General features: G+C 69.3%; 3 protein-coding genes and 1 long non-coding RNA gene across 14 annotated transcripts; 2 read left to right on the top strand and 2 right to left on the bottom strand.

Moving 5' to 3' along the window:
* Positions 1-29: 29 nt before the first annotated feature.
* Positions 30-6,371, bottom strand: HOMER3 (homer scaffold protein 3). Of its 6 annotated transcripts, none has more exons than XM_060182375.1 (12): positions 6,251-6,371; positions 5,120-5,206; positions 3,245-3,319; positions 3,096-3,141; positions 2,206-2,362; positions 1,842-1,973; positions 1,184-1,288; positions 909-1,036; positions 627-783; positions 428-553; positions 278-346; positions 30-197 (listed from the first exon to the last, which is right to left on the bottom strand). In XM_060182375.1, exons 4-12 carry the CDS (start codon positions 3,107-3,109, stop codon positions 30-32), a joined length of 1,056 nt encoding a protein of 351 aa, XP_060038358.1. In that variant the 5' UTR covers positions 3,110-3,141; positions 3,245-3,319; positions 5,120-5,206; positions 6,251-6,371. The 6 variants fall into 6 exon arrangements, with proteins under 6 accessions (XP_060038358.1, XP_060038356.1, XP_060038355.1 ...); XM_060182373.1 differs by lacking the exon at positions 6,251-6,371 and adding an exon at positions 5,740-5,764; XM_060182372.1 differs by lacking the exon at positions 6,251-6,371 and adding an exon at positions 5,636-5,761.
* Positions 5,568-8,515, top strand: LOC132535663 (uncharacterized). 2 transcript variants are annotated; one of them, XR_009547387.1, is made up of 4 exons: positions 5,568-5,668; positions 5,771-5,851; positions 6,284-6,577; positions 8,391-8,515. It is a non-coding gene; the product is annotated as an uncharacterized LOC132535663 (long non-coding RNA). The 2 variants fall into 2 exon arrangements; XR_009547388.1 differs by having other exon boundaries at positions 5,771-6,041; positions 6,531-6,577.
* SUGP2 (SURP and G-patch domain containing 2) lies at positions 8,366-15,318 on the bottom strand. 5 transcript variants are annotated; one of them, XM_060182309.1, is made up of 10 exons: positions 15,188-15,318; positions 11,523-12,588; positions 11,039-11,159; positions 10,443-10,801; positions 10,270-10,375; positions 9,886-10,169; positions 9,739-9,797; positions 9,312-9,448; positions 8,997-9,117; positions 8,366-8,528 (listed from the first exon to the last, which is right to left on the bottom strand). In XM_060182309.1, exons 1-9 carry the CDS (start codon positions 15,314-15,316, stop codon positions 8,997-8,999), a joined length of 2,382 nt encoding a protein of 793 aa, XP_060038292.1. In that variant the 5' UTR covers positions 15,317-15,318; the 3' UTR covers positions 8,366-8,528. The 5 variants fall into 5 exon arrangements, 4 of the variants coding, with proteins under 4 accessions (XP_060038292.1, XP_060038291.1, XP_060038293.1 ...); XR_009547367.1 differs by having other exon boundaries at positions 9,739-10,169; XM_060182308.1 differs by having other exon boundaries at positions 9,308-9,448; positions 9,739-10,169.
* Position 15,319: 1 nt separating this feature from the next.
* ARMC6 (armadillo repeat containing 6) lies at positions 15,320-23,353 on the top strand. Its single transcript, XM_060182347.1, has 8 exons — positions 15,320-15,530; positions 17,079-17,247; positions 17,331-17,413; positions 17,928-18,618; positions 21,774-21,916; positions 22,024-22,155; positions 22,300-22,437; positions 23,089-23,353. The coding sequence occupies exons 2-8, from the start codon at positions 17,130-17,132 to the stop codon at positions 23,299-23,301; spliced, it is 1,518 nt and encodes a 505-aa protein (XP_060038330.1). The 5' UTR covers positions 15,320-15,530; positions 17,079-17,129; the 3' UTR covers positions 23,302-23,353.
* The last annotated feature ends 405 nt before the right edge of the window (positions 23,354-23,758 follow it).

Genomic DNA, 23,758 nt, shown 5'->3' with positions numbered 1-23,758 from the left:
CAGTCCGCGGACTTGGGGCGCGCGGGGGCTCAGGGCCCCTCGGCCAGTCGCGCCAGCCCCTCCCGCAGCTCCAGCAGCTCCCGCAGCCGCGCGTCCAGCACCTGCGCCGCCCGGCCCGCCTCCGCCCGCGCCGCCTCCAGCCCGCGCTCCGTGGCCCGCAGCTGCGCCTCCAGCTCGGCCGCGCGCGCCTCCAGCTCCTGGGGGGGCGGGGCGGGGCGGGGCGGGGTCAGGCCGCGGGAGCCTCCACTCCTGGGGTCCGGGGGACACCAGCACCCACCTTCTGCGCGTCGTCTGGCTCTGGGGCCTCGCGGGGTCCCCCGCTCTGCGTCCGCAGCGTCTGGATCTCCTGGGGGAGGATGCGGGGCGCTGTGTCCGGGCCCGGGGGGCGGGGCGGGGCGGGGTGGCGCGGGGCGGCGCGGGGGCTCACCTGGTCCCTGGTCTGCACCAGCGCCCGCAGCACCTCCAGCCCGCGGCCTGCGCCGTCCGCGTCCCGGTCCTGCGCCTCCTGGCCGGGCGCGGGCTCGGCCGCGACCTGCGCCTCCAGCTCCGCCACCTGCGCACAGCGCCCGGGGTCGGCATGTCCCCGCACCCGCCCCGCGCCCGCCCCGCGCCCGCCCGGGGCTCACCCGCTGGCGTAGGCGCTCGGCCTCGGCGCGCTGGGCCTCGAGCTGCTGCCTCCACTGGCTGGCGGCCGCGTTGGCCTCCCGCAGCGCCCCGCTCAGCCGCAGGTTGCTGTCCTGCAGCGCGAACAGCTCGGCCTCCCACGGCACCTCGCCCACCGAGCTGCGGGCGGCGGGCGGGCGGGCGGGCTTCTGGGGGCGGGCCGGGGCCTCCCGCGCTGGGGGGAGGGGTGGGCGCACCACCCGGCCCGGCCCCGCCCCGCCCGCCCGCCTGCCTCCCAGCCTCACCCCTCCGAAGGCATCTTCCGGAGCTGCTCCCGCTCTGCGCGCTCTGCGGGGCCGGGGGCGTCGGCGCTCTGGCTGCGGAACAGCTTCTCGTCGGGGCCGTTGGCGCTGGGCAGGGGGCTGGGGGGCACCTGGGGGCCGGCGTGGGTCAGGGCCCCGCAGCCGCCCACACCGCTCCCTCCCTCGTTCTGCACAAAGACTGAAGGGCGAAAACTAAGGGGGTCGGGCTCGCACGTGCTACGCTCAGACCCCCGTCCCCACCTGCGGCTGGCGCTCACCTGGGGGGGCAGCCCCAGGGCGGGACTGCTCAGCTCCCCGCCGTCCTGGGACTTCTCCCGGGCCAGCCGCGTAGCCTCCTTCACCTCCTGGAACTTGTCCGCGAACTGGAGGGGACACCGTGTGGGCGCCGGCCGGCGGGGCCGGGCCGGGCCGAGGGCGCCTGCTGCCCTGCACTCGGAACTCGTGTCTGGGGCCTGGAGGCGGCTTACTTGGCCCAGCGGCGCAGGGACCCGCGGCTGCGTGGCGGCGAGGGCTCTCCCCGTTCTCCCCTCTCTCTTCCAAAAACAAGTTTGGGGGCCGGGCGGTGGTGCACGGGTCAAGTGCACGACTACAGGGCGCAAAGCCCCCGTCCCCACCTGCAGGGAGGGGTCTCTGTCTCTCCTCCTGCCCTCGATTTCTGTCTGCCCAGTGATAATATTAATAAGATGTTAAAACAAAGAACAGGACGACCGAGTGGGCCGGGAGGTGGCGCAGTGGATGGAGCACCGGGTGCTCAACCAAGAGGTTCTGAGTTCGATCCCCGGCAGCACACGGACCAGAGTGACGGCTGGTTCTTTCTCTCTAATCACCAGGACGGAGGGCGCGGCTGTGGGGGCTCGGTTCCCGCCCGCCCCTCTGTCTCTCATCTCCCGTGCCGCCTCTCCGTCTCCGCCCCACCTGCGTCAGGTGCTGCTCGGAGGCGAAGCCCAGGCCGTACACGGTGTTGGCGCGCGAGTCCGCCCACTGCCCGAACTTCTGCGAGGTCTTGGTGAAGGTCATGTTGGGGGTGATGGTGCTGTTGATGAAGGCCTGGGGGGCGTGGTCCTCAACCCGCGGCCCCGCCCCGCCCGCGCAGGCCCCGCCCCCGGGTCGCCCCGCCCACGCTGATGAAGCGGTAGACACCGCCCGCACAGGCCCCGCCCACCTTGGCCCCGCCCACGCTGGTGATGCGGTAGACGCCGCGCGCCCCGCCCACGCTGGTGATGCGGTAGACGCCGCGCGCCCCGCCCGCACAGGCCCCGCCCCGGGACGCCCCGCCCACCTTGGCCCCGCCCACGCTGATGATGCGGTAGACGCCGCGCGCCGCATCGTAGAAGCAGGACACGGGCAGCGCGTGCTTCCCCGCGGGGACCCAGGAGCGCTTGGTGGCCGGGTCGATCTGGAACACGTGCGCGCGCGTGCTGAACACCGGCTGCTCCCTGCGGGCGGAGGGCGCCGTGGCGGCGGGGGCGGGGACGGGAACGGGGACAGAGATGGGGATGGGGACAGTGATGGGGATGGGGACAGTGATGGAGATGGGGACGGGGACGGAGATGGGGATGGGGACGGAGATGGGGACAGAGATGGGGATGGGGACAGTGATGGGGATGGGGACAGGGACAGTGATGGGGATGGGGACAGTGATGGGGATGAGGACAGTGATGGGGATGGGGACAGTGATGGGGATGGGGACGGGGACAGAGATGGGGATGGGGACAGAGACGGGGATGGAGACAGAGATGGGGATGGGGACAGAGATGGGGATGGGGACAGAGACGGGGACGGGGACAGAGATGGGGACGGGGACAGAGATGGGGATGGGGACAGAGATGGGGATGGGGACAGTGATGGGGATGGGGACTGGGACAGAGATGGGGATGGGGACAGAGATGGGGATGGGGACAGAGATGGGGATGGGGACAGAGACGGGGATGGGGACAGAGATGGGGACGGGGACAGAGATGGGGACGGGGACAGAGATGGGGATGGGGACAGTGATGGGGATGGGGACTGGGACAGAGATGGGGATGGGGACAGAGATGGGGACGGTGACAGAGACGGGGACGGGGGCAGAGATGGGTAGGGGCAGAGAAGGGGGATGGTGGTGGGGGGCACAGCACTCGGGGACTGTGAGAGGCCAGTGCTCAGGACGTGAGGGACTCGGGGGCTCACCTGGCCGTGGACATTGGTCAGGCAGGGCGGGGGCTCCTCGCGTCAGCTGGGCTGGGGAGGGGGCCGTGAGCACCAGGGCGGGCACGGGGACCCAGTTGGCTCCAGCCCAGAGGTGACCCCTCACCCTCACGTGGCGCCCCCACACCCACCTCTGGGTCCCTTCTGAGCTGGGCGGGGAGCACTCCCGGCGGCCTCTCCAGTCCCTCCCCGGATGCCTGAGTTGCCTTGTTTCAGACGGAGAGGTGGAGAGAGAGGTGGAGAGAGAGAGAGTGTGTGTGTGCATGTGGAGGGGCCTGCCGTGCAGTGCTGCAGCCAGTAGAGTGCAGGCCTCACCATGTGCAAGGACCCGGGTTCGAGCCCCTTGTCTCCAATGGGGGGAGCTTCCCGTGAGGTGGAGCACGGCTGCAGGTGTCTCTGTCTCTCTCCCCCTCCCCTCTCCTTTCCTAGAAAGTGAATCTTGGGGTCAGGCGCTGGTGCCCGTGGCCCCGGGTTCCATGCCCAGCATGTGCTGGAGTGACGCTTTCTCTCCCTCCCCCTCCCTCTCTCATAATAAGTAAAATAAAAGCAAAATACCTTAAAGAGAGGGGGGGGGGCCTGGGAGGTGGCACAGTGGATAAAGCACTGCACCCTCAAGCATGGGCTCCCAAGTTCAGTCCCCGGCAGCACAGAGTGATGTCTGGTTCTTCCTGTCTTTCTCATTAATAAGTAAATTCTTTTCTTTTTAAATTTTTATTATTTTTATTTATTTATTGGCTAGAGACAGCCAGAAAGTTGAGAGGAAGGGGAAGACAGAGAGGGAGAGAGAGATGCCTGCAGCCCTGCTTCACCACTTGCAAAGCTTTCCCCCCTGCAGGTGGGGGCCGGAGGCTCAAACTCAGGTCCTTGTGCATTGCAACATGTGCGCTCAACCGGGTGCACCACCGCCCAGCCCCAATAAATTCCTTAAAGAAAAGAAGCTGTGGTGGTGGTCCCGGAGGTGGCGCAGTGGATAAAACGTTGGACTCTCAAGCATGAGATCCCGACATTGAGCCCCGGCAGCACATGGACCAGAGTGATGTCTGGTTCTCTCTTCCTAGCCCTCTCATTAATAAGTAAGTTAAGACCATGTTAAAAAAAGCAAGCAAGCAGGCAAAAAGAATGAACATTTCAGAACTCAAAGACAGCTCAGTGCAGGATGCACACCTTACCACATCCCAGGTCCTGAGTCCGAGCCCCAGCACCACATGGGAGCACCATACCACCAGAGGAGGCTCTGTGGGTGGTGGAGCTAGCAGTCCCAACCCCCCACCCGTCTTTTTCTTAAAAGAGAAAATATAAATAAATAAATAAATAAATAAATAAAGACGAGGCCATTGGTCCGGGAGCAGCAGGATCACAGCTGGTGCCAAAAGTGCAGCAGATACTAAAACAAACGAACACACAGAGCCCTTGGCTGGGCTGTGCCTGCGGAGCTCAAGCAGAGGCCCCAGCACCACTGGCTGCCCACCCACTGCTGTGATAAAAGAAACAACTGGCCGGGCAGCGGCCACCTGGTTCCGCGGACACATTACAGGCCATGAGGACCGGGGTTCAGAGCCCTGGTGCCCGCGTGCAGTGAAGCAGGGCTGCAGGTGTCTCTCTCTCTCCCCATCTCTCCCTTCTCTCTCTCAATTTCTGTCCCTACCCAATAAATAAATTTTTTAAAAAGGCAAATGAGTCTTGAAAAGAAAAAGGAAGAGACGGGGGAGCCCCCACTACTGACAGGAGCCCCCTCCTGGCAGCCTGCTCCCAGCAAAGTCCGCCTCCTTAGCCCCAAAGTGGGTGCTGCCGGTATCTCTGAGCCCAACCCCGGGTCCCAGGCCAGCCTGGGGGGCACAGTCAGGGCTCAGCCCCGCCCGCAGCCAGAGGCTCCCAGGTCCAGCCGCCCACCGTGCAGAGGGGCAGCGGCACGGGGGTCCTCGTAGCCCCACAACAGCGCCCGGACTTCACCGGGTCGGCGGGAGCCCCGCGTCCGTCGGGTGGGGTCCGCAGCTCAGGACACTCACCGGCGCCGCCAACTTCGGGGAGTCCGCTCCCTTCCCGTCCTGCAGACCCCGCCAGCAACTTCTGGGCTCCCTGCTCCGACCCGGGCCCTGGGTGCGAGACGACCGCAGCCTCTGTGCCGAGCTTCGGGACGCCCACCCCGAGACCCGCCAGAACCTGGGTGTGCCAGTACGCAGAGCCAACCCGCAGGGCTGCCAAGTAGGGTCCCTGCCGTGCCAGCTGGGCAGCAGGCGCTACGGGGCGCCCGGCAAGTGCCCCCACCTTCCGGGGCGCCCGGCACGTAGCCCCCGCTCCGCGTCCCGACCAGAGCTGGCCGCAGGCCCTGAACTTGGGGCCCCCCGGCCTCGGCGCCCGGAACTCGGACCCCTGCTCCCCGCTCCCGCCCCGCCGCCTGGGCCTTTGTCTGCACTGCCGCCCGCCCCTCAGCGCCCCCTGCCGACCAGGGACCCGGCTCCCCAGCAGCTGGGAGCTGGGAGCTGGGCAGGGGCCCCTCCCCGGGTCTCTGAGGCCTCACGCACGGCGGTGACGGCGAGGAGGGGGCTCTGCTCCGGGTCGTCTGCAGTGGGGAGGGGTCTTGTAGGACGACGCCAGGTCTGGGTGCTGGGCCCAGAGCTTCACCCACTTGTGGAGACTTAGGCTCCTTTCCCAAGTAGAGAGCAGCCCTCCCCGCCAGCCGCCAGCCGCCAGCCGCCCTGGGTGAGAGACAGCGAGCATCAGGACAGGACACCCGTCTGGTCTGTTCCCTCCCAGGCAGAGGCTCTGGGGGCTGGCGCCTGGCGGGGGGGGGGGGGGGCGCCTCCCCAGGAGCTGAGCCCCACTCCGGCTGGCCGGCCCTGCCCCCCCCCCACGGTCCCTGCCCGCCCCCCAGACCTGCTTTGACAGCCACAGGGCCCCTGGGCAGGGGCGGGGCGCCCCACTTTGGAGGTAGGTCACCTCATTATTCCCTGTGCTGTCCTTGAGCGCAGGCGAGGGCAGAAAGTGGGGCGGGGGGAGGGAGTGTGGGGGGGGCCGTGCAAAGGCCCTGGGGCGAGGCCTGCCCCCATACCCCGCCCCCTCCGCCCCACGAGCAGCAGCAGCTGTGGGGACAGGCGGTGTGTTCCACGCCCGCCCGCCCGCCCGCGGAGCTGACTCACCAGCACCGCCTGTCCCGACACCTCCTGCTCCAGGAAGCCCTCCCAGCCTGGCCCCAGCGTGGGGTGTCTGCAGCAGGCCCTCGGGTGACACGCGGCCTCCCCAGGCAGAGCCCCCTCTGCCCCGGCCGAGTGTGGAAGTGACCAGGAGCTAGTGGTGACCGCTGTTCCGTCAGGGCTGCCCCCCTCGGGCCCCTGGCCTGGCCACCTGCAGGCGGAACTGGAGGGGCTTCCGGGGGCTTCCCTCCCCCCTTCCCTGAGTCTGTCTCCTTGTCCTGGGCAGGGCCCAAGGGACACCCTGCTGCCCGGGCCTTGAGACGCTTTGAGAAGGTGAGGGGGCCCGGTGGAGATGCGCCTGGTTGAGCACAAATAGTACGAAGCACGAGGACCCGGGTTCGAGCCCCTGCTCCCCGCCTGCGGGGGAAGCTTCAGGGGTGGTGAAGCAGGGCTGTGGGTGGCTGCCTTGCTCCCTCTCTCCTTTAAGCTTTTCGTTCTGTTTACTGGATAGAGACAGCCGGGAATCAATCGAGAGGAAGGGGAAGAGAGCCAGAGACCCCTGCAGTCCTGCTTCACCCCCCGAAGCTTTCTCCCTGCAGGTGGGGACCGGGGGCTTGAACCCGGGTCCTCGTGCGCTAGTGTGAGCGCCTGAGCAGGTGTGCTGCCGCCCGGGCCCTCTCCCTGTTTTCCCTCCCTCTCAACTTCTCCGCGTCCTGGCCAACGAAGTGGGAAAACGGCTGCGGACCAGTGGGCTCGCAGTGCCGGCACCGAGCCCAGGCAGCGACCCTGGAGGCAGAAAGAAAAGGCGACAGGAGAGGCTCTTCAGCACTGCTCCACCGCTCACACAACTGCCTGCCGGTGGGGGCCGGCCAGGGGCCGGAACCGGGTCCTCGCTCACGTAAAGTGTGAGCCCACCGGCCTGGGGGAACGTAGGGCCTGGTGTCTGTCTGTCTGTCTGTCTGGGGCACTCAGTCTGGAGTGGTGAAGTTTCCGACACCAGTAAACAAGGAAGCAGAAAGTTGTAAAAGTGGAGTTGGGTGGCGGGGAGACGGCACGGGGCTCCGCAGAGACTTTCCTGCCGGAGGCTCCGAGTTCAAGCCCCAGCACCACCATCAGCCAGGGCTCAGCAGGACTCCGGAGAAATAAGAATATTAATAAAATAATAATAACGGTTCTGCAGAGACTTTCCTGCCAGAGGCTCTGTGTTCAAACCCCAGCACCAGCACCAGCACCAGGGCTCAGGAGGACTGGGGGGGGGATATATGAGAAAAAATAAAAAGGAAGAAAAAACTGTGCCAAGGGGCAGGTCAGAGAGGGCCCCTGGCGAGCACGCAGGAGCCACGAGCTCCCTGAGGGAGCAGCAGGCAGAGACTCAGGAGGGCTTCATGGAGGAGGGGCCTGCATGGAGGAAGCTGGCTCAGGGCGGAAACATCTGCTTCCCGAGGACCCTGGGGGCGGGGGCAGCCAGGGCCCTGTTGGTGTCCAGCCCTGAGCCCCCTGCGACGTCCACCCCTGGCCCTGGCCGCCGCGTGGCCTTGTCCCAGGCCTGGCTTAGCTCTGCCCTCGGCCGGTGGTCCCGGGGCCGGAACCCAGAGCTGAGGCCGGGCAGGACAGCAGAGCTGGGTGCTGCGGGGGTGTGTGGCTGCCCCGCCCCAGGAGTCGGGGCTCTGCAGCTGCTCTAAGAAACTAAGAGGCGCCCAGTGGGCAGCGCTTCCCCAGCCGGGCCTGAGCTTCGAACCCGGCCACCTAGGCAGGGCTGCAGGGGTCCCCTTCCCAGGTGCCACAGGCTCGGCGAGGCCCTGGCTCTGCATCTCTGCATCTCTGCGCCGGGATGGGGACAACAGGACGCCTGTCTTTCCGGCAGCGCCAACACCGCTGCAGGAGAGGGGCTGGGACAGGAGGGGACAGTGGAGACGAGGCTGCCCCACCCGTCCGTCCTTCCTTCCTGGGGTGGGAGGACGGGGCCACCTTCCTGCCTGCCTTTCCCGGCCACACGAACATGGGGTCGGTTCCTGTGACAGGACGTAGGGACCGCAGGGTCCAGCCCAGGAGGTGCCCCCCCCCCCCGCTGCAGAGACTGCCCCCTGCCCCCCGCCCCCACGGGCGACACACACGCAGACGTGGAGGCCGCCTCTCTTTATTGCAGCTCAGGGTGACCCACGGCGACTTCTCAGGAGACAAGACTTGCTCTGTGACGTGGGGAGCGTCCCTCAGGATCTGGGCGGCGTCCTCGTAGGTCTGGAACCCAGGGCCAGGGAGGCGGGTGGCACGTGGGGCTGTCCAGCTACGGGGGTGGGGTGGGTCGTGGCTCAGCTGGGGGGCGCAGGCCTTGGGGCTCCAGTTCCCACCCAGTGCCGTGAGCCCCCAGGAGCCTCCTCACCAACGGGGCAGGACCCGGCTGAGGCCATCACAGCCGCGGGTGCCCCCAGAAGGCTCAGAGCGGTGACAAGTCAGGCGTGGCCAGCGGGTCAGGGCGGTGTGCGCGGGCTAGCCCGGGGCCCCCAAACCCGCTGCCCGCCCCGGGGCCCCGTCCAGGCCCCTCATTGCCGTGACCCGGGGTGGGAGCAGAGCCGTGTGGGCAGCCCAGCCGGAACAGAGGGCGGGCGGGCGGTGCTGAGGCCTCGGGTCCACGTTGGGCGGGGGGGCCCCCCGCTCCAGGGCGGCTATGGGAACCCGGGAGGGGGGTGGGGGCAGTGACAAAGGCCTCTGCTCTGGGCACCGCGCGAGCCTGCACGCACACTCGTTCACGCACCTACTTGCCTGCGCGCTTGTGGCGGTACACGCGTATCATGCGCTGGCGGAACTCGTCGAACGTGTCGTCATCCTGCTCGGGGCCCTGGGCGCCCAGCCCCGCGCCCTCCGAGGGCGCCCCTCTGCCGGGCAGACGCGGGAGTCAGTCGGGGTGCCCTGGGACCACCCGCTCTCCCAGCTCCGGCCCGAGGAGTCCTGGCAACGCAGGTCCTGGGGAGCTGGCCGCACAGTCTAATGGCCCGGCCCCCCCTGCACGCTGACAGGACCCCCCCGGCCCCCCACCTGCACGCTGATGGGACGCCGGCCCCCCACCTACACGCTGACAGGCTCGCGGATGCCGGCCCCCAGGGCGCCCAGGCCCAGGCCCTCCTTCCAGCCCATCTTCTGCAGCATCTGGAAGCCCAGGTTCTGGTCCGTCAGCTTCTGCTGTGCGAACTCCAAGTCCTTGGGCGCCTGGGGGGGAGAGGGCGATGCCAGCCTGCAGGAGCCACTCTGGGGGCTGACGCGCCCCCCACACACACACACACATAAGGGTGGTACAGAAGGTGGAAGGTGAGCTGTCTGTCGGCCTCAGGCCCTGGAAGCTGCACTCCGAGAGACCGGCGGCCTTTCGCCTCCCCGACTCCTGCCTCCCCCGCTTTCAGCAGCCGTGAGGGCCCCCCGGGCTCTAGGAGGTCTGTGCGCCCACTCCCTGCCCAGGGGGCACGACCCCGGGCCCCCAGGCCGTGCCCACAGCAACTCACCTTCCTGGATGCAGGCCGGCCCCGGGGCCTGTCGTAGGCGATGCGAACCGGCTCGTGGACTGGAAGACAGGGCAGAGGGGAGGCAGAGGTGGGAGGGCAGGTGCAGGGGAAGGGGAAGGGGGATCCCCAGAGGAGGGAGGGCCTCACCTTCGGGCTCCTGGACGAGACACAGCCTCTTGGGGGCCGGGATCAGGCCGACCCTCAGGGACTTGCTGCTGACCCTCTTCCGGGGGTAGCGCCCCCCCGAGGTGGCCTGGGCTGCTGCAGGGGCGCCTTCCTCAGAGCCCCCTGCTGCGGGCCCCTCCTGCCCCTCCTCCTCCTCCTCTTCCTCCTCAGACTCCCCGCCAGGGGCCAGGGCGAAGGCACCAGAGGGACAGAGCCCCAGGAGCTTCTCGCTGACGGCCGCCGGGCTGCTGCGGTCGTGCGGGAACCTGGAGGACGGGGGCGCCGTCAGGTGGGCACGTGTCCGGGTGCGGGGACCCAGGGGGATGCCCCGGGCGCCGAGCCGGGCCCCACAGCCCCCCGACCCACCAGAGGTCGGGCTTGTCGGTGCCATCTCTGCTGCTCAGCTGCTCGGCCCGAAGGCCTGCTGGCGCCACGGACCCGGCTGGCCTGTCGGCTGTCATCGAGGCGGCAACTGTAGAGCAGAGGGGTTCTCGCCCGTGTCCTCCCCGTGGCCTGGTGCCCCCCGACCCGGCACTCACCCTCTGGGGCCGGGCAGGGGGAGGTGGGCTGAGGTCTGGGGTCCGGGCAGGCCTGAGCATCTCGGGATCTGGCCAGTCGGGGCCGCTTCCGCCGGACACCGGGGGCCGGGTGCGTCTGCGTGCGGGTGCCGGCCTTGCGGGGCCCCAGGGTGCGGGTGCGGAGGAGCCCCCGCCTCGGCGTGGGGAGCAGTCGCCTCTTGAGGGCTCGCACCGCCCGGGCGTAGAGCATGGCGCGCACGGCGCACGTGGCGGCCGCCCGCTCCCGGTCCTCGGGGGGCAGGTCCCGGCAGCGCCGCCGCTCCTCCGCCAGCCTCAGCGCGTAGTAGCGGAACTCCAGGCTGCCACGCTCCAGCAGGAACCTGCGGGCGGGTGAGGCCGGTCTCCCTGAAACCCTCTCCCTCCGCACGCACGCACGCACGCACGCACACACACACGGGTCTCAGTCCCAGGCCGTGAGGCCATGCGCTGCAGCTCGAGGCTGGAGCTGTCTCCCCCCCTGGCCAGGTCACCACCACCCTGCAGCCCCACTCCACCGCCCCGCCCTGCCCCGCAGCTCCCCTGCGAGACGGCACCTCCTCCGGAGGGTGGAGACCTACCAGTAGGCGGGATCCTGCGGGAGCCGCGCCCAATCCCTCGGCGACAGGCGGCCTGCGACCACGCGAGAGACCAGCTGGTCGATGGTGTCCGCGGCTCTGGGGTCGGCCCGGCGGGGGGCGGCTGTGGGGGGAGCGGGCTTTCCTGGGCTCGGCCCTCCACCCCTCTGCAGCAGTCAGCTCGCTGCTGGCGTCTGGGGGCCGCGCCCCCCGCCCCCTGTAGCTGGCTGAGGGCGCCCTGGCCGGCTTGCTGCGCCCCCAGTCGAGGCGAGGGCTCCCACAGAGCCCTGGCCTTGCCGGGGAGCCGTGGTTTCAGGAACAGAGCTTCCGGTCGGCGGGCCTCAGAGAAGCGCTCCGCTCCTCGCTGGGGGCCGGCGGAGGCTCTTCCAGGGAAGGCGGGGAGCGCGGAGGCTGGGCCGGGCTCCCACCTCTGCACGGGGCCTCCACCCAGCCCGGGAGCCCGTGCCCAGAGGGGAGCGTGGCTCACCGCAGTCGCCGCCGGCCGCGTAGGGAACCTCGGGGGGCGTCTGGGCGCCAGACCCCCGGACACGCAGCGGCCGCCCGCTGCGCAGCAGCCAGGCCTTGAGGTGCGCCAGGTACTCCCTCCCGAACAGGGCCGAGTCCTCGAAGTTGGGGAAGGCGGCCGGGGAGGGCGCCCCGTCCCGCAGCCCCACGGCCTCCAGGATCTTCTCCTGGCGGAAAGAGGAGGCCAGCGAGAAGGTCTGGCCCAGCAGTGCCAGGGACTGGCGGCACAGCGAGTTGGTGGTGTCGAGCGCCAACGCCAGGTCCCGCGCGCCGCCCAGCGCCCGCGCCTTCACGCTCAGCTCGTGTGCGTTGCAGGCCATGAGCAGCGGCGTGACGCCCTTCAGCAGCCGCTCCTGCAGCCGCATGACGCACTTGTCGAAGGGCTTGATGACCTGGAAGAAGCCGTGCTTGGTGCGCACGGCGCCGCTTGCCAGCAGCAGGTCGAGCAGCTCGCCGTCCACGCGCGGCGTCCTCAGGGCGGCGTGGCGCAGCAGCTGCACGGCGCAGAAGCAGAAGTCGCGGTGCTCGGGCCGCAGCGCGCACTTGAAGGCGGCCAGCGTCTTGGCGCACGTCTCGGTCTCCAGCTCGAACAGGGCCCCGAAGAGCTGGGCGAAGCGCGCGTCATCGCCGGCCGTGTGGAAGCCCGCCCACTTGATGATCTCCACCCCGAACCGCGAGAAGACGTCGGGCCCGTCGAGGCCAAGGCTCATCCTGTCCAGACTTGACCCGGGGCCGGCAGGCGGGGAGGGGAGAGCAAGGGCCGGCCGGCCAGGCTGCCGCTGCGGTTGTGGACGCAGCCCCGCGGGCACTGGGGGGGGGGGCAGCCGGAGCCTGGCTGGAAGAACTGTGGACTCGAGCCGGGCGGGCAGGAGGGTCGAGAGCCACGCTGCCTGCCGAGCCGGCAAAGCCCGGGGAATCCTACCGGAAGGCGTGGCTCCCAGGGATATCCCCACGCACGGCGACAGACACCAGGCAGGGACCGGCGGCCGGGTCACGGTGCAGGCTCCAGAGGCTTCCTGGAGGCGCCGCTTGTGAAAGAGCCGGGAGAGTTGGGGTGAGCAGGAGCGCGGGCACAGCAGCGGGGATGAGCTGGCCTCCTGCAGGACTGCTGCTCCCAAGGAAGGTACTCAGATGGGGCCCCCGGCGGCAGGAGCGCCCCGAGTCACCAGGGGTCAGGCCGGTTGCCAGGCCTTCACCTCTGCACTCACGAGGGTGTCGCTGCCCCGGCTCTAAGCGAAATCGCTGCTCCCACGGCCTTTGTGCTGGGGTCGCCCTGGCGGGTAGCGCTGTCCTGGGAGTCGGGGGCCAGGCTCTTGCACGGTCGTCACCTGCTGACAGTGACGAGACCCCAGGTGATAATGCCACCCCCTCACCTAAGGCGGCCCCTGTGGCCAGGCAACAGGACCCCCAACCAGCTACGGGCTTCTGAAAGGTCTCCGTGTACCGGCCAGGGAGGCCCCCGACAGCTAAGATGCAGCCCCTGTGCGTGGGCCAGACACCCCCAGGAGTGGGGCGACCAGCAGGAGACCCCAGGGTCTCCAGACCCCCAGACCCCACAGACACCTCAGCCCCTCCCCAACCCCTCAGACCTCTGATCTCAAATCCTCCCAAACACGTCAGCCCCCTCCCCAACCCCTCAGACCTCTGATCTCAAATCCCCCCAAACACGTCAGCCCCTCCCCCAGCCCTCAGACCCCTGGCCCTACGGCCCCCAAACACCTCATCCCCTCCAACAACCCCTCAGAACCCCGACTCCACAGAGCCCAAACACCTCAGCCCCAAGCCAGGCGCACAGCCCCCAGAACGCTCAAGCCCTGGATCCTCTCAGACCACCAGAACACTAAGTTGCCCAGAGGCCTCAGCCGCTCAACCCCTGACGCCTCAGCCTCCAACACCATCATCCGCTCAACCCCCGCACCTATTGTCCCCTCAGCCGCCCACACCCAAAGTCCACTCAGCCCCCCACACCATCGACCCTCAGTCCCCACACCATCGTCCCCTCAGCCCCTACATCGTCCCCTCAGCCCCCACACCGTCGTCCCCTCAGCCCCACACCATCGTCCCCTCAGCCCCCCACACCATCGTCCCCTCAGCCCCCCACACCGTCGTCCCCTCAGCCCCCACACCGTCGTCCCCTCAGCCCCACACCATCGTCCCCTCAGCCCCACACCATCGTCCCCTCAGCCCCACACCATCGTCCCCTCAGCCCCACACCGTCGTCCCCTCAGCCCCACACCGTCGTCCCCTCAGCCCCCACACCATCGTCCCCTCAGCCCCACACCGTCGTCCCCTCAGCCCCCACACCGTCGTCCCCTCAGCCCCACACCGTCGTCCCCTCAGCCCCCACACCGTCGTCCCCTCAGCCCCCACACCGTCGTCCCCTCAGCCCCACACCGTCGTCCCCTCAGCCCCCACACCGTCGTCCCCTCAGCCCCACACCGTCGTCCCCTCAGCCCCCACACCGTCGTCCCCTCAGCCCCACACCGTCGTCCCCTCAGCCCCCCACACCGTCGTCCCCTCAGCCCCACACCATCGTCCCCTCAGGCCCACACCGTCGTCCCCTCAGCCCCACACCGTCGTCCCCTCAGCCCCACACCGTCGTCCCCTCAGCCCCACACCATCGTCCCCTCAGCCCCCCACACCGTCGTCCCCTCAGCCCCACACCGTCGTCCCCTCAGCCCCACACCGTCGTCCCCTCAGCCCCCACACCGTCGTCCCCTCAGCCCCCCACACCGTCGTCCCCTCAGCCCCCACACCGTCGTCCCCTCAGCCCCACACCGTCGTCCCCTCAGCCCCCCACACCGTCGTCCCCTCAGCCCCACACCGTCGTCCCCTCAGGCCCACACCGTCGTCCCCTCAGCCCCACACCATCGTCCCCTCAGCCCCACACCATCGTCCCCTCAGCCCCACACCATCGTCCCCTCAGCCCCACACCGTCGTCCCCTCAGCCCCCACACCGTCGTCCCCTCAGACCCACACCGTCATCCCCTCAGCCCCCCACACCGTCGTCCCCTCAGCCCCACACCGTCGTCCCCTCAGCCCCACACCATCGTCCCCTCAGCCCCCCACACCGTCGTCCCCTCAGCCCCACACCGTCGTCCCCTCAGCCCCACACCGTCGTCCCCTCAGCCCCCACACCGTCGTCCCCTCAGCCCCCACACCATCGTCCCCTCAGCCCCACACCGTCGTCCCCTCAGCCCCCCACACCGTCGTCCCCTCAGCCCAACACCGTCGTCCCCTCAGGCCCACACCGTCGTCCCCTCAGCCCCACACCGTCGTCCCCTCAGCCCCACACCGTCGTCCCCTCAGCCCCACACCATCGTCCCCTCAGCCCCCACACCGTCGTCCCCTCAGCCCCCACACCGTCGTCCCCTCAGCCCCACACCATCGTCCCCTCAGCCCCCCACACCGTCGTCCCCTCAGCCCCACACCATCGTCCCCTCAGGCCCACACCGTCGTCCCCTCAGCCCCACACCATCGTCCCCTCAGCCCCACACCATCGTCCCCTCTGAGCCCCTAGATGCCTCAGACCCCCTCAACCCCTCCGCGCCCCTGTCCCGTCGCGTCCCGTCGCGTCCCGTCGCGTCCCGTCCCGCCCCGCACCCAGCACCCACCCTGGGCCCTCACCTGGCCCGCGCCGGCCGCCGCCCCCTCCCTCAGCCTGAGCTCCGGCCGCGCGGGGCGGGGACATGCAAATGAGCAACGGCCGCCGCGGCGCCTCGCCCCGCGAGCACAGCCTTCGACTCCCGTGCGCATGCGCGGCCTCTTCCGGGCGCTGCTGGGGCGGCGGGGTCCAGCGCGGGGACGGGGCGTCTGCGGGCGGCGGGGCTGCTGCGTGCGTGCGTGCGTGCGTGCGTGCGTGCGTGCGCCCGGCGCCCGGGTCGGAGGCGGACGGCGGCGGACAGCGCCCGCGCGGGGCCTGCGGAAGGGGTGGCAGCGGAGCCGCGCCTCCACCACGTGTCCCGGGACGGTGAGCGGTGGGGCCACGGCCCTGGCTCCGCACCCCGCCTCCCTGCGCGCCCGCCCACCCCTGCGCCCCGCCCACCCCTGCGCCCCCCTCCCACCCCTGCGTCCCCCTCCCACCCCTGCGTCCCCCTCCCACCCCTGCGCCCCCCTCCCTGCGCCCCCTCCCACCCCTGCGTCCCCCTCCCACCCCTGCACCCCCCTCCCACCCCTGCGCCCCGCCTCCCCCTGCACCCCGACTCCCTGCGCCCCGCCTCCCCCTGCACCCCCCTCCCGCCCCTGCACCTCCTCACTTGCCCCTGCACCCAGCACCTCCCCCTGCACCCCCTCATCCGCCCCTGCAGCCTGTATTCACCCCTTGGTTCTCTCCTCCACCCGCACCCACAACTGGCAGCCACACATTCTTCGCTTTATCCGCCCTCCACTCTGCATTTGTACCTGAACCATTTTTTTAAACAAAGTCTCTGTTCTTATTAACTTATGAACGAGAAAGGAGGAGAGAGAGAAACGGACATCCATCCCTCTGGTCCATGTGCGGCCGGGGATCGACTCGGGACTTCACGCTTGAGAGTCCGACACTATCCACCGTGCCACCTCCCGGACCACTGTACCTGCACTATTTAAAAAAGAACAAAAAACAAACCAGTGGTCCGGGAGGTGGCGCGGTGGAGACAGCATCGGACTCTCAAGCATGAGGCCCTGAGTTCGATCCCCAGCAGCACATGGACCAGAGTGACGTCTGGCTCTTTCTCTCTCTCCGCCTGTCTTCTCATGAATCAATAAAATCTTAAAAGAAAAAACGTACTGTCTCCACTTGGTGTACAGACGCAGCCAGAGAGCGAGGCGGAAGGGGGAGAGGGAGACAGGGAGACCCCCGCAGCCCTGCTTCACCACTCGCAAAGCTTGCCCCTGCAGGTGGGGACCGGGGGCTCGAACCCGGGACCTTGTGCACTGTGGCGGGTGCTCAACCAGGTGTGCCACCACCCGGCCACTTCTTTTATTATTTTTTAAAAATTTTATTTATTGATTCATGAGAAATGCTAGGAGAGAGAGAAAGAGTCAGGCCTCACTCTGGTCCATGTGCTGCGGGGGATTGAACTCAGGACCTTATGCTTGAGAGTCCGATGCCTTGCCCACTGCACCACCTCTTGGATCACCACCCGGCCACTTTTTAAAAAAAAATCTTTTAAAATTTTATTTCTTTTTTTTATTATTATATTCTTTCCCTTTTGTTGCCCTTGTTGTTTTATTGTTGTAGTTATTATTGATGTCGTTGTTGGCTAGGACAGAGAGACACGGAGAGAGGAGGGGAAGACAGAGAGGGGGAGAGAAAGACAGACACCTGCAGACCTGCTTCACCGCCTGGGAAGCGACTCCCCTGCAGGTGGGGAGCCGGGGGCTCGAACCGGGATCCTCACGCCGGTCCTTGTGCTTTGCACCACCTGCGCTTCACCCGCTGCGCTACCGCCCGGCTCCCTCACCCGGCCACTTATCTTCCATCATCACCCGCTCCCGCCACCAAGCGCCCTCCAGCCACCTCCCTGCTCCTCTGCAGCCCAGGGTCGCAGCAGCGGGGACAGCGGCCGTGCCCTTGTCCGGAGGCGCCATGGCGAAGCGCGTGAGCCAGGAGACCTTTGACGCCGCGGTGCGGGAGAACATGGAGGAGTTCGCCATGGGGCCAGAGGAGGCCCTGGAGGAGGCCGTGCAGCAGTTTGAGTCTCAGGGTAGGGCGGGGGCGGGGCGGGGTTGGAGGGGCCGGGGGTCGCGAGGGTCCTTCTCCGGTCACAGCCCGGCTGCCCGCCCGCAGGGGTGGATCTGAGCAGCATCCTCAAGACGCCGCCCTCAGTGACGGAGCAGGGGCCACAGGAGCCCGCCCACGACGTCCTGCAGGTAGGATGGTCCGTGTGTCTGTCTCCGTCTGTCTGTCTCTGTCTCCGTCTCCATCTCTGTCCGTCTGTCTCTGTCCATCTCCCTCTCTGTCTGTCTGTCTCCATCTCCGTCTGTCTCCGTCTCTGTCCATCTCCGTCTCCGTCTGTCTCCATCTCCGTCTGTCTGTCTCCATCTGTCCCCATCTCCGTCTCTATCTGTCTCTGTCTCCATCTCTGTCTGTCTCCATCTGTCTGTGTCTCTGTCCATCTCCGTCCGTCTCCGTCCGTCTCCATCTCTCTCTGTCTGTCTCCGTCTCTGTCCATCTCCATCTCCGTCTGTCTCCATCTCTGTCTGTGTCTCTGTCCGTCTCCATTTCCGTCTCGGTCCGCACGACAGAGGCAGAGGCAGGGCCGGGAGCCAGCGCGCCGGGAGCCGCGCCTGACCGAGCCCACCGGGGCCCCGGGTGCGAGCCGCGGGTGGGCAGGTGCGGGGAGGGAGGCCTCCGTCTGTCGGACCCTGAGCCGCCCGCCCGCAGGCCCTGGACGCCGTGCAGGAGCTGCTGGCCGCGCCGCTGCCCTGCACCCCGAGCCCGGAGCTGGGCGCCCGCCTGGCCCGCCTGGCCGAGCTGTGCGGCCGCGACCTGGGCCGCCGCTGCCTGGCCGCCCGCCGGGGCGCCTACCCCGCGCTGCTGGCCGCCGCCGCCCTGCCCGGCCTGCTGCTGCCCGCCCTGCGCGCCCTGGCGGCGCTGACCGACGGACAGCCCGACCTGCTGGACGGCGCGGGGCTGCGGCTGCTGCTGGGCGCGCTGGAGCCCGCGGAGCCCCCGCACCCCGGAGACGCCCCGCACCCCGGAGACCCTCCGCACCCCGGAGACGCCCCGCACCCCGGAGACGCCCCGCACCCCGGAGACGCCCCGCACCCCGGAGACGCCCCGCACCCCGGAGACCCTCCGCTGGCCTGCGCCGCCCTGCGCGGGGTGCGGCACGCGGGGCTGCGGCACGAGGCCAACCGGCGGGCGCTGGTGCGGGCGGGGGCGCTGCCCCTGCTGACCGGCGCGCTGGCCCGACACGCGAGCCGCCCCGACGTGGTGCGCGAGGCCTGCGCGGCCCTGCGCGTCATGACGCTGGACGACGACGTGCGCGCCCCCTTCGGACACGCGCACGAGCACGCGCGCGCCATTGTGCGCGAACACGGGGCCCTGAAGCTGCTGGTGGCCGCGGCCCGAGGTGGGCGAGGGGGTGGGGACGGACCCTGAGCGAACCCTGACCCCTGACCCCACCCCTCGACTCCACCGCCTCCTGTGTGCGTGTGCGTGTGCGTGTGCGTTGGCGGGGCTTGAACCCGGGACCTGAGACTGAGCCGCAGGCAGGAGTCCGCAGAACCGCCGTGCTGTCTCCCTGCCCCGCGACGTGTGCTTGTTTCGGAGATGCAGGGGAGCCTCCCACCGGCGGTGGTGCTGGGCTGGAACCCGGGACCACTGGTGTCTTGGGAACGAACACCCTTCTGCGCTGTGACTGCCGGCCACCCGTCTCCCATCTGTGTTTCACACGTCGTCTGTTTACCTGTTAGGTCAAGACAGCCCAAAATTAAGGGGGTGGATAGACACCTAAAGCTCTGTTCCGCAGGTGGGGTGGGGGCTTGAACCAGGTCCTTGCATGCTGGAGTTTAGCAGCATGCCCCCAGCACCCCCTATTCAAATGAAAGATGCATTTATTTAGGGGACAGGGGAGCAGGTGCTCCCCCTCCCCACACCTGACAGGCAGCAGGGGGCTGTGGATACTCCCCTGGGGGACGTGGGGTCTGGCAGGGGGCTGTGGATACTCCCCTGGGGGACGTGGGGTCTGGCAGGGGGCTGTGGATACTCCCCTGGGGGACGTGGGGTCTGGCAGGGGGCTGTGGATACTCCCCTGGGGGACGTGGGGTCTGGCAGGGGGCTGTGGATACTCCCCTGGGGGACGTGGGGTCTGGCAGGAGGCTGTGGATACTCCCCTGGGGGACGTGGGGTCTGGCAGGGGGCTGTGGATACCCCCCTGGGGGACGTGGGGTCTGGCAGAGGGGCTGTGGATACTTCCCTGGGGGACGTGGGGTCTGGCAGGGGGCTGTGGATACCCCCCTGGGGGACGTGGGGTCTGGCAGGGGGCTGTGGATACCCCCCTGGGGGATGTGGGGTCTGGCAGGGGGCTGTGGATACTCCCCTGGGGGACGTGGGGTCTGGCAGGGGGCTGTGGATACCCCCCTGGGGGACGTGGGGTCTGGCAGAGGCTGTGGATACCCCCCTGGGGGACGTGGGGTCTGGCAGGGGGCTGTGGATACTTCCCTGGGGGACGTGGGGTCTGGCAGGAGGCTGTGGATACTCCCCTGGGGGACGTGGGGTCTGGCAGGGGGCTGTGGATACTCCCCTGGGGGACGTGGGGTCTGGCAGGAGGCTGTGGATACTCCCCTGGGGGACGTGGGGTCTGGCAGGGGGCTGTGGATACTCCCCTGGGGGACGTGGGGTCTGGCAGGAGGCTGTGGATACTCCCCTGGGGGACGTGGGGTCTGACAGGGGCTGTGGATATCCCCCTGGGGGACGTGGGGTCTGGCAGGGGGCTGTGGATACTCCCCTGGGGGACGTGGGGTCTGGCAGGGGGCTGTGGATACTCCCCTGGGGGACGTGGGGTCTGGCAGGGGGCTGTGGATACTCCCCTGGGGGACGTGGGGTCTGGCCGGGGGCTGTGGATACTCCCCTGGGGTCTTGGGGTCTGGCAGGGGGCTGTGGATACTCCCCTGGGGGACGTGGGGTCTGGCAGGGGGCTGTGGATACTCCCCTGGGGGACGTGGGGTCTGACAGGGGGCTGTGGATACTCCCCTGGGGTCTTGGGGTCTGACAGGGGCTGTGGATACTCCCCTGGGGGACGTGGGGTCTGGCAGGGGGCTGTGGATACTCCCCTGGGGGACGTGGGGTCTGACAGGGGCTGTGGATACTCCCCTGGGGGACGTGGGGTCTGGCAGGGGGCTGTGGATACTCCCCTGGGGGACGTGGGGTCTGACAGGAGGCTGTGGATACTCCCCTGGGGGACGTGGGGTCTGACAGGAGGCTGTGGATACTCCCCTGGGGGACGTGGGGTCTGGCAGGGGGCTGTGGATACTCCCCTGGGGGACGTGGGGTCTGACTGGAGGCTGTGGATACTCTCCTGGGGGACATGGGGTCTGACAGGAGGCTGTGGATACTCCCCTGGGGGACGTGGGGTCTGGCAGGGGGCTGTGGATACTCCCCTGGGGGGCGTGGGGTCTGGCAGGGGGCTGTGGATACTCCCCTGGGGGACGTGGGGTCTGGCAGGGGGCTGTGGATACTCCCCTGGGGGACGTGGGGTCTGGCCGGGGGCTGTGGATACTCCCCTGGGGTCTTGGGGTCTGGCAGGGGGCTGTGGATACTCCCCTGGGGGACGTGGGGTCTGGCAGGGGGCTGTGGATACTCCCCTGGGGGACGTGGGGTCTGACAGGGGGCTGTGGATACTCCCCTGGGGTCTTGGGGTCTGACAGGGGCTGTGGATACTCCCCTGGGGGACGTGGGGTCTGGCAGGGGGCTGTGGATACTCCCCTGGGGGACGTGGGGTCTGACAGGGGCTGTGGATACTCCCCTGGGGGACGTGGGGTCTGGCAGGGGGCTGTGGATACTCCCCTGGGGGACGTGGGGTCTGACAGGAGGCTGTGGATACTCCCCTGGGGGACGTGGGGTCTGACAGGGGGCTGTGGATACTCCCCTGGGGGACGTGGGGTCTGGCAGGGGGCTGTGGATACTCCCCTGGGGGACGTGGGGTCTGACAGGGGGCTGTGGATACTCCCCTGGGGGACGTGGGGTCTGACAGGAGGCTGTGGATACTCCCCTGGGGGACGTGGGGTCTGGCAGGGGGCTGTGGATACTCCCCTGGGGGACGTGGGGTCTGACTGGAGGCTGTGGATACTCTCCTGGGGGACATGGGGTCTGACAGGAGGCTGTGGATACTCCCCTGGGGGACGTGGGGTCTGGCAGGGGGCTGTGGATACTCCCCTGGGGGACGTGGGGTCTGGCAGGGGGCTGTGGATACTCCCCCTGGGGGACGTGGGGTCTGGCAGGGGGCTGTGGATACTCCCCTGGGGTCTTGGGCTCTGACCAGGGGGGCTGTGGATACTCCCCTGGGGTCTTGGGGTCTGGCAGGGGGCTGTGGATACTCCCCTGGGGGACGTGGGCTCTGACCAGGGGGGCTGTGGATACTCCCCTGGGGGACGTGGGCTCTGACCAGGGGGGCTGTGGATACCCCCCTGGGGGACGTGGGGTCTAGTCAGGGGGCCGTGGATACCCCCCTGGGGGCTGTGGGGGCCGCTCTGCCTGCACCACTCTGACCCAGTGCCCCTCCCGCAGCCCACCGGGACCAGCCTGCCGTGCTGGGCGAGCTGTGTGCCACCTTGTCACGCCTGGTCGTGCGCAGCGAGTTCTGCAGGGAGGTGGCTGACCTGGGCGGCCTGGCCATCCTGCTGGACCTGCTGGGCGAGAGCCGGCACCAGGTGAGTGCCATCCAGGCGGGGGGGGGGAGGCATCCCATCGCCCGAACCCGGGGCCAGGAGGGTGCCCGTGGACTGTCCCCACCCCCCGGTGACCCCTTGGCCCCCAGGACCTGGTGCGCCAGGCGCTGTCTGCGCTGCGGGCCGTCGCGGGTGATGACGACGTGAAGGACACCATCGTGCGTGCCGGGGGTCCCCACTGCGTGGTGGGTGCCCTGACCCGCCACCTGGCCAGCCCGCAGGTAACCTGTGCCCCAGGCGGGGAGGGGGACCGTGGGCGCTCGGGAGCGGGGTCCCAGGGATGGCTCAGGGCAGGGTCGGGGGTCCCACAGCATAGGGAGCGGGGTCCCAGGGACGGGCCCTCAGGCGTCCACGCTGCGGCCCAGGTGTGCGAGCAGAGCTGCGGGGTGCTGTGCGCCTTGGCGTTGCGGAAACCAGAGCACAGCCTGGCCATCGTGGAGGCTGGCGGCGCCCAGGCCGCCCTGCAGGCCATGAAGACGCACCCGCAGGAGTCCGGCCTGCAGGTGGGCAGCGCCCCCGACCGCCACACCCCCACACCCGCCTGCTCCCCCTGCCCCCGGCTCCCAGAGAGGGAGAGCTTCCTCCAGCGCTCTGGGGCCTCCCGCTGGGGGCCAGAGTTCAGACCTGGGCCAGGCCTTGGCAAGGTGGCTGGCTTCCTGCCTAGGGTGCCCCCACCCAGCTGGGTCAGCCCCCAAGCCGTCAGCAGCCCCCACCCACAGACAGGAGGGTCCCTGCCAGAGAAGGAGCCCAGCCCAGTGCGCCCCAGCCCCCCACCCCAGAGGCAGGGAGAGGGACGGAGACCCCAGCCCCCCACCCCAGAGGCAGGGAGAGGGACGGAGACCCCAGCCCCCCACCCCAGAGGCAGGGAGAGGGACGGAGACCCCAGCCCCCCACCCCAGAGGTAGAGAGTGGGACGGAGACCCCAGCCCCCCACCCCAGAGGCAGGGAGAGGGACGGAGACCCCAGCCCCCCACCCCAGAGGCAGGGAGAGGGACGGAGACCCCAGCCCCCCACCCCAGAGGTAGAGAGTGGGACGGAGACCCCAGCCCCCCACCCCAGAGGTAGAGAGTGGGACGGAGACCCCAGCCCCCCACCCCAGAGGCAGGGAGAGGGATGGAGACCCCAGCCCGCAATCACCCAGCCCCCCACCCCAGAGTCAGGCCTGCCTGCTGCTCCGGAACCTGGCCGTACGCAGCCCGGAGCTGTCTGGGCGCATCTTGGCGCTGGGGGCCGAGGGGCTCATCGCCCAGGCCCGGGCCGCCCACCCCGCCTGCGAGGACGCCGCCAAGGCCGCGCTACGGGACCTGGGGTGCCACGTGGAGCTGCGTGAGCTGTGGACCGGCCAGCGGGGGGACCTGGCGCCCTGACAATAAACGGCTAACGCGGCACTGCCTGGCGCCTCCGCGTGGGGGACTCCGACCCCTGCGTCTGTCTGTCCGGCCGGCGCCCCCCTACGACCCTGGGCCTGGGCTCCCCGGGCGGGCACCAGGGTGGGGGGCCCTGCGACGCTGGGGGTCATAGGTCATGTCCTCAGCCAGAGTCGCTCCCTTGGGGCGCCCGGCACCTCTGCCCCGCTCATCCCCCCTCCCCGGGGACCCTCCTGGCCTGGGTGCAGGGGAGGGTGTGGGGGGGCGTGACAGGCCTGTGACCAGGGCGCGTGTGGCCGGCCCCGGCCTCGGGCATCCTCCTGGGGGACTCTGCGCCCCAGGGTGCTGTTCCCACCTCTCAGAGCCCCTCTGCCCTCCCCAGTGCTGGGGAAAGCTGGCCCAAGCACCAACACCTCCTCCAGGCAGTCCCCGGGGTCTCACTTCCAAGGACTGCCCC

The sequence above is a fragment of the Erinaceus europaeus genome, chromosome 23 (genome assembly GCF_950295315.1).
Source record: "Erinaceus europaeus chromosome 23, mEriEur2.1, whole genome shotgun sequence".
Lineage (NCBI taxonomy): Eukaryota > Metazoa > Chordata > Mammalia > Eulipotyphla > Erinaceidae > Erinaceus > Erinaceus europaeus.
Note: the sequence above shows the minus strand (reverse complement) of the source record. Positions and strands in the feature narration are given on the sequence as shown.